An 11643-nucleotide genomic window follows, 5' to 3' on the forward strand; every position below is an offset into this window, starting at 1 on the left:
ATTTAGATGTATATCTAGCTGGGAGCCAGATTTCTCCCCAACTCCTTCTCCCCCCACTTGTCAATCCTTTGCTTTCCTACCTCCCTCTTTACTTTCCTTGCCTTCTGACATTTTCCTTCTTTTTCTTGTCTCCTTTTCATCCCTGTCTCTCCAGGTGGCAGATTTCCAATAGGCGCCTTATCTAGAGAGGTTTTTTATTTTTCTGAGGGTGTGGTGGGGAGTGTGAGGCAATTTTCAGAAGAAGAATTAAAACCCTTTCCTCATACATATTTCCCTTTAAACTATATGAGGAAATGCAACTCTATAACCAATCCAGGAGCTTCTTATCTGAATGCAGTGGCCCAGAATGAAGCTCACTTAAGAAGTAGCATGATCACATGAGAAAGTCAGAGGTCTTAAAAAAAAGTGTGAAGGGAAAGGTTGTGTGGAGGTCAGTATAATAAATAAGCTTAATGAAAGGGTGATAAAAATGTGTTGTAATGGAATTAGTGTCATCATCTTCTGTGACAGCAATATTAGAAGGAATGTTAAACATTCTGTGTAAATATCAAAGTGCATAGTATAATCAACCTTTTTCTATTGAACTTTATCTCTTAAAAATTGTTTAACTAAAAAGCTAAGGGATGGCATAAGTATAGTCCTTCGGGCGGACAAATGTGGCCTCTCCTTATTTCCTGCCTCTTTCACCCCACCTTCTTCCCTTTCACACTATTTGACTCCTCTTACACTCCCTTTCACACTATCTGTCTCCTCTCACACTCCTGACCTTATTAAAATCTCCACCACAGCCAAGCCAATTAATCAATTAATGGTATTTCCTGAGTGTTTACCATGTGCAGAGCACTGTACTAAGCACTTGAGAGAGTACAATACTATGTAGTTGGTAGGCATGGTTCTCATCCACAAGGATCTTACAATCTACAGGAGGAGATGGACAGTAAAATAAAGTACAGATAGGGGAAATAATAATAATTACAATTATGGTATTTGTTAAGCACTTACTAGGTGCCAAGGAGTGTTCTAAGCGCTGGGGTAGATACAAGGTAATCAGGTTGTCTCACATGGAGCTGCTCACAGTCTTAATCCCCATCTTCCAGATGAGGTGACTGAGACCCAGAGAGGTGAAGTGGTTTGCCCGAGGTCATATAGCCGGCAAGTGGTGGAGTCAAATTAGAACCCAGGTCCTTCTGACTTCCAGGTCCATGTTCTATCCACCCTTCTATGCCGGGTCAGCTGAGTGAGAGCAGAGAGTCAGTTGGGAAGCCATGGTTCTGTAATAGTGCCTAGACTGAAGGCGATGCGGGCGTCCAAGAATTGGAGAACATGAAGAGGGTGTGGCTGAACACCTAGATCTCGTCTATCTCACTTCCGATCTCTTGCCCTCATCCTGCCCCTGGCCTGGAACCCCCTTCCTCCTCAAATCTAACAATTACCCAGTTTCAAAACCTTACTGAAGGCACATCTCCTCCAAGATGCCTTCCCTCCTTTCCTTTTCTCCCACTCCCTTCTTCATCACCCTGACTTGCTCCTTTTATTCATATCCCCTCCCAGCCCCACAGCACTTATGTACATATCTGTAATTTATTTATTTATTTATATGAATGCCTGTCTTCCCATCTAGACCGTATGCTCATCGTGGGCTGGGAATGTGTCTATTGATATATTGTACTCTCCCAAACACTTAGCATAGTGCTGTACACACGGTCAGTCAACAAATACAACTGACTGACTGAGGACCATCCAGCTCAGCATCGGCAATCATTTGAACACATTAAGCACTTAATAAATACGATCGAATGAATGAAAAAGTGGAGAAAGCTGAAGAATTGGTTCGGGCTAATCTGAAGAACCCTGAAAAAAAGTGAGTAATCTTTTACCGGGAGAGGTCGGACCTGTTCCACGAGGAGACTCTCAGAAGTGCCAGAGGCCATTTGCCAGACATACTTCTGGAAGCAGTGTGGTGTAGTGCATAGAAAACGGGCCTGGGAATCAAAAGGACCTGGGTTCAAATCTAGACTTGGCCACTTGTCTGCTGTGTTACCTTGGGTAAGTCACTTCACTTCTCTGGGCCTCAGTTACCTCATCTTTAAAATGGGTATAAGACTTGTGAGCCCCAGGTGCGACATGGACTGTGGCCAGCCTGATTTATCTGTATCTACCTCAGCGCTTAGTACAGTGCCCGGCTTACATAGTAAATGGTTAACAAATACCGTAAAATAAAAACAAATAGTGGAGATAGTCCATTCCCAGACAGGCAAATGCTGACTCCACCTCGCTTCCCTGGAAACTGCTTGCTGCACTGGGAGAAACTAGGTGTGGAAAGCAGAACAGGAGAGGGGCAGGAGGAGGAGACTGGATCAGTGTGCCAGCCAAAATTGAAAGGGATCGATGGCTTGTGGGGGCTGGAGCCTGGACTCTGTCACTCCTGGCCGGTTTGAGGTCTGAGGGAACTGTTACTGGTCAGTGTCAATTTCCCCGAACTCAAATATTTCCCCGAAAAGGAGAGTTTAAAGATTTTAATTTCCTTCCAAGCCTTGCACACCCTCTCCCTGTCCGGCATCCTCCCCCGCATCCCCCACCTGGGACTCCTCCCTTTCATTGTTCTGAATTCCCACCTCTTTGCTGCCCCGATAGGCCATTTTCTAGGGTGTTCTGCACCAGAGCTCCTTCCCTTCCCTCCCGCCAGTCTCCCGGGATCCCCACGGCCCTGCTCTCTGGAGCGGGCTGCAGGACTGATTCTGGTTAGTGGTATGCGTGTGATTTCCTAAGAAGTAGGCAGGGCCTGCCAGAGGTCTCAAGAGAGATGAATTTCTGGCTTGTCAGCTACATTGGAGCCATCTGGTTGCTGATTCCTTCAGTAGGGGGTAAGTCGTCTAGGAGGGGGTGGAAAAGGAGCCTGTCTTCCTCGTTCGTGTAATCTTCTAGTCCTTAGAGGATGGGCACATTGCCACTGGCTACAGGCTCATTGGTAACATCAGGAGTAACTATCTCTCCTTTTCTCCTGTTCTTCCTTTTCTCTCCCTCTCTCCCTTTCTCTAGCCCTTCATTTCTCTCTCCCTTTCTCCAGCCCTTTCTCTTTCTCTCTCTCTCAATCATATTTATTGAGCACTTCCTGTGTGAAGAGCACTATACTAAGCACTTGGGAGAGTACAGTGCAACAGAGTTGGTAGAGTTGATTGCAGTCTGGAGAAGCAGCATGGCCCAGTGGTTAGAGCACGGGCCTGGCAGTCAGATGGTCATGGGTTCTGATCCCGCCTCTACCACTCACCTGCTGTGTGACCTTAGCCAAGTCACTTCGCTTCCCTGGGCCTCAGTTACCTCATCTGTAAAATGGGGATTGAGACTGTGAGCCTCACGTGGGACAGGGACTGTTTCCAGCCCAATTTGCTTGTATCCATTCCAGTGCTTAATAAGTGCCTAACAAACGCCATAATAATAATTATTATTATTAGAGGGAGTTTACAGTCTAGAGGGAACTTACCATTTAGAGGGAGCTTACAGTCTCTCTCTGCCTCTCTCTTTCATTTCATTCAATTATATTTATTGAACGCTTACTGTGTGCAAAGCATTGTACTAAGTGCTTGGGAAACTACAATACAGCAACAGACATATTCCCTCCCCACAACGAGTTCACAGCTCTCCCCTCGTCTAGCCTCCTGCTCTTTCCCCTTTCCCTCCGATGAAGATTACAAAGTTGAGGTGGTGGGAGATCCCATCTGATTCCAACCATAAGGCCCATCTCCTGGGGAAGGAGGGAGGGAGGAGAGTGGGCTGGAAAGGAGCTGGGTTGGGTGAGCTCCGTATTGTCCCTTGGGTCTTCCTACAGGTAACAGCTGTGGGAAGCTATTGGGGTCGTAGAGGGGTGGGTGAGAGGAGGGGAGGACACATGGCACCTGAACACATCTGAACCAGCACTCTAAACCCCACGTGATGGGAAAACTGGAGGGTCTAGTCACAGAATAGAATCCAAAGGAAAGAAACTCATGAGGTCATCTGATCCACTCCCTTGTCTCCAAGCAGGCAACGCCTAAAACACCCAGGTCAGAGCGAGATGCTTCTATTTTTAAGCATCACTAGAAATGGTGGCTACCCCATCTCACTTAGTAATCGGTTCTAGTGTTTAATCCCCCAAGTGTCAGAAAGTCCTTTTTTCTGTCCAACCAAACCGTCTCTTGCAGAAATACAGGTCTCCCTCCTTATAAAAGGTATCTCCCTTTCCCTCCTGTTGAGGGTGGGGTGGGACGCAGTCAGGGAAAGGGCAAGAAGAAAGGAAGTTGAATCCATCCATATGTATCCGCTCTTCTTTCTTTTGGCAGGGATCTGTCCAGAGCCCCTTGCAGCGAATCATAGCATCCTCATAGTGCTGGAGAAGGAAGATGAGACATGGGTGACCTACAGCTGTACTAAAGGCTACCACCTCGTGGGGAAGAAAACACTCTTCTGCAACGCTTCTCACAAGTGGGACAGACCAGCCCCCTCCTGCCTCCGTGAGTCTCCTCTCTTGGTTCAGACCAATTGATGCGTAGGAGCAGTGAGAGGCAGCATGCATGGCCTAATGGAAAGAGCATGGGCCTGAGAATCAGGGGACCCGAGTTCTAGCCCCCAACTCTGCCATTTGCCTGTTGCATGTCTTTGGGCAAGTCATTTAACTGCTCTGGGGTTCATTTCCACTTCTGTTCTGAAAAGGATTATTATTAATAAAACTAAACATTGCACTAAGCACTCGGGGGGAGGCACAAGATAATCAGGTTGGGCAGAGTCCCATCCCACATGAGGGTCACAGTCTATGTAGGAGGAAGAACAGGAATTGAATCCCCATTTTAGTGGAGAGGTACTTACGTTCTAATCCTGGCTATGTCACTTACTTACTTCCTTAGGGGAAGCAGCGTGGCTCAGTGGAAAGAGCCTGGGCTTCGGAGTCAGAGGTCACGGATTCGACCCGCGGCTCTGCCACTTGTCAGCTGTGTGACTGTGGGCAAGTCACTTAACTTCTCTGTGCCTCAGTTACCTCATCTAGAAAATGGGGATTAACTGTGAGCCTCACATGGGACAACCTGATTACCCTGTATCTACCCCAGCGCTTAGAACACTGCTCTGCACATAGTAAGCGCTTAACAAATATCAACATTATTATTACTATGTGACCTTGGGCAAATCACTTGGCTTCTCTGTACTTCAGTTTCCTCATCTGGGTAATGGGGATTCTATGCTTGGCACATAGTAAGCGCTTAACAAATTCCATAATTATTATTATTATTATACCTGTTCTCCCTCCTGGTCTCCCATGTCAGATAGGGAATGTTTTCAACCGGATTAATTTATATCTACCGAAGCCCTTAGAACACAGCTTGACACATAGTATGAGCTTAACAAACAACAGTATAATAATAATAATAATGGTATTTATTAAGTGTTTACTATGTGTCAAGCACTGCTTTAAGCGCTGGGGTAGATATAAAATAATCAGGTTGGACACAGTCCCCGTCCCACATAGAGCTCCGAGTCTTAATCCCCTTTTTACAGATAAGGTTGCCGTGTCCCAGGGAAATGAAGTGACTCGCCCGAGGTCACACAACAGACATGTGGCAGAGCCAGGTCCTTCTGACTCCCAGGCCCATGGTATATTCACTAGGCCATGGAATTTATCAATGGTATTTATTGAGTGCTTACCATGTGCAGAGCAATCTACTAAGTGCTTGGAAGAGTAAGATACAGTAGTTAACTGACAAGTTCCCTGCCTGCTGTAAGAATGGTAATAATAATGATAAGGAAGATTGTCCTTTGGTCTGCCTCTGCCTTGGGGATTACACTTTATATCCACCCATAATAATCAAGTAATTAATCAATCAGTGGTATTTATTGAGCATTTACGGCATGCAGAACATTGTACTAAGTTCTTGGGAGAATACAACGCAGTTGATAGACATGTCCCCCAAAGCTTTGAGTTCTATCAGTACTGCTATTTCTATCATTATTACTATTAGGATGATGACTACTACTTTACTACTAGTCAGTCAATCATATTTATTGAGCGCTTACTATGTGCAGAGCACCTTACTACCTGCTTGGGGGAGTACAGTGTAACAATATAACAGACACATTCCCTGCCCACAGTGAGCCTGCAGTCTATAGTGACTTGGCCTGACTGTAGTGACTGACTATAGTCAGCTGTGTGACTGTGGGCAAGTCACTTAACTTCTCTGTACCTCAGTTGCCTCATCTGTAAAATGGGGATGAAGACTGTGAGCCTCACATGGGACAACCTGATGACTCTGTATCTACCCCAGCACTTAGAACAGTGTTCTGAACATAGTAAGCACTTAACAAATACCAACATTATTATTATTATTATTATAGCTCTGCCTATCACCACTACCAAGAGAAGCAGCGTGGCTCAGTGGAAAGATCATGGGCTTAGGCGGTAGAGGTCATGGGTTCTAATCTCAGCTCCACCACCTGTCAGCTGTGTGACTTTGGGCAAGTCATTGAACTTCTCTGGGCCTCAGTTCCCTCATCTGTCAAAGGGGGATGAAGACTGTGAGCCTCACGTGGGGGGCAATCTGATTACCCTGTATCTCCCCCATTGCTTAGAACAGTGCTCAATACATAGCAAGTGCTTAATAGCAACATTATTAACATTATTATTACCACCACCAGTCTGGCCTAATAGAAAGAGTGCAGGATTGGGAGTCAGAGGACCTGGGTTCTAATCCCTGCTCTGCCGCTCGTCTGCTGTATGATCTTAGGCAAGTCAACTTCTCTGTGTCTCGGATTTCCATCTGCAAAATAGGGATTCAATACATGTTCTCCCTCCCACTTTCAGTGTGAGGCCTTGTGTGGGACCTTCTATCCCCTATAGATCTATAGATAGATCTTCTATCTCCTGTGCTTAGTACAGTGCTTGGCATGTAGTAAGCGCTTAAGAAATCCAAAATTCTTATAATTATTAGTACTACTACTTCAACGACTTCCTGTTTCCTTTTGCAGCGGGTCACTGTCCCAACCCGTTGGTGGCGAATGGCCAGAGGAGTCCACCAGAGCAAGGGCCCGTGGCTGAGCAGGAGACAGTCAGTTTTACCTGTGACGATGGCTATGTCCTGAAGGGCAGTGGCTCGAGCCAGTGCCTGGAGAACCACACGTGGTCCCCGCCTCTCCCCACCTGCAGAACCAGTAAGTTCTCTAGATCCTCCAGCGGGCACGGAGAGCCTGGCAATGGGACTCGGGGTTCAATCGACTCTTCACCTAGGCAAACTCCTGTCCAGCAAGAGGAACCTTTCCCGCCCAGCGCGGCGCTCAATGAGGATGAAAGCATCTGGGCTAGGGCTGCTCCCGGACAACAGTCCACCTCTGGGGTCTATCTTGTCTCTGCAGCTGGGCCCTGTCGCTCACACTGTTCTCTCCCTTCCTAGCCAATTGTCCCAGTCCCAAGAAGCCAGCGCATGGCCAATTCACAGCCAACGACTTGACTTCAGGTTCTACTGTCACTTACCACTGTGAGGAGGGGTGAGTGCATCCAGACAATCTCTGCCAGATTCCTAAATGATGAGCGGTAGAAGGCTCAAGCCTAAACTATGGGGCAATGGTTTCCACCTTTTCCCTTCTCCTCCTTGTCCTCCTCGTTATCCTCTTCCTCCTCCTTCTCCTCTAATTTCTTCTCCTCCTCCTTCTCTTCCTTTTTCTGCTCTTCCTCCTCCTCTTCTTCTTCTTCCTCCTCCTTTTGCTCATTTCCCCTCTGGTTCCTTCTCCTCCTTTTTCTTCTTCACCACTTTCTCCTTCTCCTTCCCTTTCTTATATTCTTTTCATCTTTCTCCTCCTCTTCTTATTCCCCTCTTTTTTCTCCTCCTCTTTTTCCTCTTCCTCCTTCTCTTCTCTCCCTTTGTCTTCCTTTTCTCTTTTCTCCTCCTTCTCCTCTTGCTCCTCTTTTCCTTCTCCTCCTCCTCTTCATCCTTTTTCTTCTTCACCACTTTCTCCTTCTCCTTCTCTTCCTTTTCTTTTCACCTTTCTCCTCTTTCTCTTCATCCTTCTCCTCCTCTCCTCCTTCCCCTCTTTTTTCTCTTCCTCTTCTCCTACTTCCTCCTTCTTATCCTCCCGAGTTTTCTTCTCCTCCTGTTTTCTCCTCCTCCTCCCCATCTCATTCCTCCTCCACTTGCTCCTTTCTTTCTCCTCCTTTTCTCCTTCTGCTCCTCCTCCTTTTTTCTTCTTCACCACTTTCTCCTTCTCTTCCTTTTTCCTTCTCCTCTTCCTCCTGCTCCTCCTTGTTCTCCTCCTCTCTAAGTATTCATAGATCTGGCTCTGGAAACCAAACCCGCACATTCAAAGCCATTCTGATGGGCAGAGAGCCTGTTCCTGGCCTGTTCCCCTGGGGAGCGGGGGAGGGTGGCTGGGAGGGGAGTTCAGTAGCCCTGATGGAGGCACTAACTACTGGGGGCATGATAGAGGAAGGAGCAAATATAATCATCAGTTTAATAATAATGTTGGTATTTGTTAAGCGCTTACTATGTGCCGAGCACTGTTCTAAGCGCTGGGGGAGATACAGGGTAATCAGGTCGTCCCACGTGAGGCTCACAGTTAATCCCCATTTTACAGATGAGGTAACTGAGGCACAGAGAAGTTAAGTGACTTGCCCACAGTCACACAGCTGACAAGTGGCAGAGCCGGGAGTCGAACCCATGACCTCTGACTCCGAAGCCCAGGCTCTTTCCACTAAGCCACGGGCAGGGATTGTCTCTATATGTTGCCGAATTGTACATTCCAAGTGCTTAGTACAGTGCTTTGTACATAGTAAGTGCTCAATAAATATTACTGAATGAGTGAATCATCACCCTTGAGGAGCTGGTGATCTGGAGGAGGAGGAGTCCAGGGTAGAGGCTGCCCCGGCAGGGTCTTAGGTCCATCTAGGACCCCCCTCCACACCTCCTTCCACTGCACTTTTGTGTATATGTACATATTAATTATTCTGTTTATTTTATGTGTATATATCTATAATAATATTTATTTTTATTGATGCTATTGATGCTTGTCTACTTGTTTTGTTTGGTTTTGTTGTCTGTCTCCCCATTCTAGGCTGTGAGCTATTGCTGGGTAGGGATTGTCTCTATTTGTTGCTGAACTTTCCAAGCACTTAGTACAGTGCTCTGCACACAGTAAGTGCTCAATAAATACCATTGAACGAATGAATGAATGAACTGTTCTCTCAGGTTTCAGCTGGTGGGCAGACTCTCTCGGAAGTGTGTCGATGGAGAGTGGAGCGGCGAGGAACCCATTTGTGAAGAGGCGTGCGTAGCTCATACTCAGGCTCTACTTCAGGTTGAGAAGATACTCATTGGTCTTCGGTGTGTGTGTTTGTGGGTGAGGGCGTCCCCAGGAGTCCCCAGGCCTCCCATTCATTCACTCAATCGTATTTATTGAGCGTTTACTGTGTGCAAAGCACTGTACTAAGAGCTTGGGTGAGAACGGTAGAGCCTGCAGACGTGATCTCTGCTCTTGAGGAGTTTACAATCTAACCACCAAGCCTCAAAAACCTTGGATGACTGAGCTCTTTATGGGTAAGGAATGTGTCTGCTAATTCTGTTTTAGCTACTTTCTTCTTTCTCAGGATGGGCTCAGTAGTAGTATTTGGGTAGTAACGGTATTGAGCACCCATTTGGTGAGAGACCCTGTACTAGGTGCTTAGGAAACACAGAATAAAGAAGTGACACAACCCCGCCCACAAGGAACTTCCTCTCTAACAGAGGGCATTAAGATAAAAATATTTACAACCAGGAGGTCAAAAATGAAGAAAATGGACAGGAAGATCTAAATCAGGGAAGGTGTAGATAAGCAAGGAAACAACATGGTCTACTGGAAAGAGCATGGTCCTGGGAGTCAGAGGTTCTTTGTTCTGATTCCGGTTCTGCCACTGACCAGCCGTGTGACTTTCGGTAAATCACTTCACTTCCCTGTGCCTCAGTTCCCTCATCTGCAAATCTGAAAATCCTCTGCCCAAACCATGAGCCCCATGTGAGACAGGGACTGTGTCCAACCTGATTATATTGTATTTACCCCAGAGGTTAGTATATAGTCCCTGGAACATTATAAGCACTTCACAAGTACCATAAAACAATGTTCATAAGGGCACAGCTGCACTCATGGGTTTCTCTCCCCACTTAGGTCCTCATAATCCAACCTCCCCCTTCTCTCCTCTCTGCATATCTTTTTCAGCTAAAGAGGAACATCTGTGAGGTAGTAAAAGAAGGGATACAGTTGCAGAAGTGCCAGCCAAGGTGGGAGGAACTAAAATCTTCCCTGGAGATAAAGAAACTTCATCTGGAAAATGAGAAGCTGCAACTGGAAAGGAGCTGAACGAGTACTTGGAGTGGAGAAACCGTCCCTTGAACAAAATTCATCCTCTGAATAAATTTAAATTTTGGATCGGAAAGACTCAATGGCTTAACTTGGTGAAGTTCATAACAGAACAGCAATTTTTCCAGACCCTTTGTTCTCTCTTGTTTCTTTGATGCTTTGTGTTTGAGCTTTACTGGGGCCCATGGGTTTGGCCTGGGATGGAGCTTTCTCTTTTGACTTCCTTGGATCTCAGAGGGATAACTCTCTCTTGTATAGGTGAGGAATATGTGGTTCAGAGAGGTGTGTGACTTGCCCAAAGTCACACAACAAGTCAGAGAAGAGCTGGGGTTACACTCTAGGTTTGATTTACAGCCCAGTATGCTATTCAGTCAGTCAGTCAGTCAGTCAGTCAGTCAGTCAGTCAGTCAAACGTATTTATTGAGCACTTACTGTGTGCAAACCACGTTCAAATTGTTTGTTTCTTTTTCTTGAAATCCTGGACTCCTGCTCCCATACTCCTGCAGAATATGTCCTCAGATAGACTGAAGACAACCCAAGGGTTCATAGGCAAATTGACTTCCGCAAAACATGGAGGCAACTGGGGCATTTGCTCAGTAGCTGGGGGGCATTAAACTGTGGAAGGAATGGAGATCATCAGCTCTACCCAATCAATCAATCAATGGTGTTTATTGGGCACTCACCGTGTGTAGAGCACTATACTGGGTGCTCGGGAGGTCACAATACAATAGAGTTGGCAGGCGAGTTTGCCACACTCCAGGAGATTATGGTCTGCTGTCCCAGCTCTGTCCTAACCCCACTTCCTAATTAACTGTGGTATTTATTAAGCACTTACTCTGTACTAGGCACTCTATTAAGCACTGGAGTAGATACAAGATAATCAGGTTGGGCACAGTTCCTGTCCCACATAGGGCTCACAGTCTTAATCCTCATTTTACAGATAAGGGAATTGAGGCACAGAGAATTCAAGTGACGTGCCCGAGGTCACACAGCAGACAAGTGGTGGAGCTGGGATTATAACCCAAGTCCTTCTGACTCCCAGGCCTGTGCTCTATCCAGTAGGCCACACTGCTTATGCCAAAACGATCAATCAATCGATGAATCAGTCAATGGTATGGATTGAGCACGGACTGTTTGCAGTGCATTCATTCATTCATTCAATCGTATTTATTGAGTGCTTACTGTGTGCAAAGCACTACCCTAAGAGCTTGGATGAGAACAGTAGAGCAGGCAGATGTGATCCCTGCCCTTGAGGAGTTTATAATCTTAATCACCAATCTTCAAAAACCTTGGATGACTGTG

The 11643-nt window shown here is 46.3% G+C and overlaps 1 protein-coding gene across 5 annotated transcripts; it reads left to right on the forward strand.

The window, feature by feature from the left end:
- Positions 1-2453: 2453 nt before the first annotated feature.
- On the forward strand, positions 2454-10420 carry C4BPB (complement component 4 binding protein beta). Of its 5 annotated transcripts, none has more exons than XM_029068475.2 (6): positions 2454-2864; positions 4317-4487; positions 6988-7170; positions 7410-7503; positions 9198-9348; positions 10201-10420. In XM_029068475.2, the coding sequence occupies exons 1-6, from the start codon at positions 2804-2806 to the stop codon at positions 10339-10341; spliced, it is 801 nt and encodes a 266-aa protein (XP_028924308.1). In that variant the 5' UTR covers positions 2454-2803; the 3' UTR covers positions 10342-10420. The 5 variants fall into 5 exon arrangements, with proteins under 5 accessions (XP_028924308.1, XP_028924311.1, XP_028924312.1 ...); XM_029068478.2 differs by having other exon boundaries at positions 2456-2864; positions 9198-9332; positions 10201-10419; XM_029068479.2 differs by having other exon boundaries at positions 2457-2864; positions 9198-9275.
- The last annotated feature ends 1223 nt before the right edge of the window (positions 10421-11643 follow it).

The sequence above is a fragment of the Ornithorhynchus anatinus genome, chromosome 7, assembly GCF_004115215.2.
Source record: "Ornithorhynchus anatinus isolate Pmale09 chromosome 7, mOrnAna1.pri.v4, whole genome shotgun sequence".
Lineage (NCBI taxonomy): Eukaryota > Metazoa > Chordata > Mammalia > Monotremata > Ornithorhynchidae > Ornithorhynchus > Ornithorhynchus anatinus.

What these genes read in the sequence shown, in the direction of transcription:
- C4BPB (XM_029068475.2), top strand. Translation starts at nt 2,804, where the DNA reads ATGAATTTCTGGCTTGTCAGCTACATTGGAGCCATCTGGTTGCTGATT. An exon ending in ACCAGCCCCCTCCTGCCTCC is followed by an intron (nt 4,488 to 6,987) that starts GTGAGTCTCCTC and finishes TTCCTTTTGCAG; the next exon opens with CGGGTCACTGTCCCAACCCG. An exon ending in TTCGGTGTGTGTGTTTGTGG is followed by an intron (nt 9,349 to 10,200) that starts GTGAGGGCGTCC and finishes TATCTTTTTCAG; the next exon opens with CTAAAGAGGAACATCTGTGA.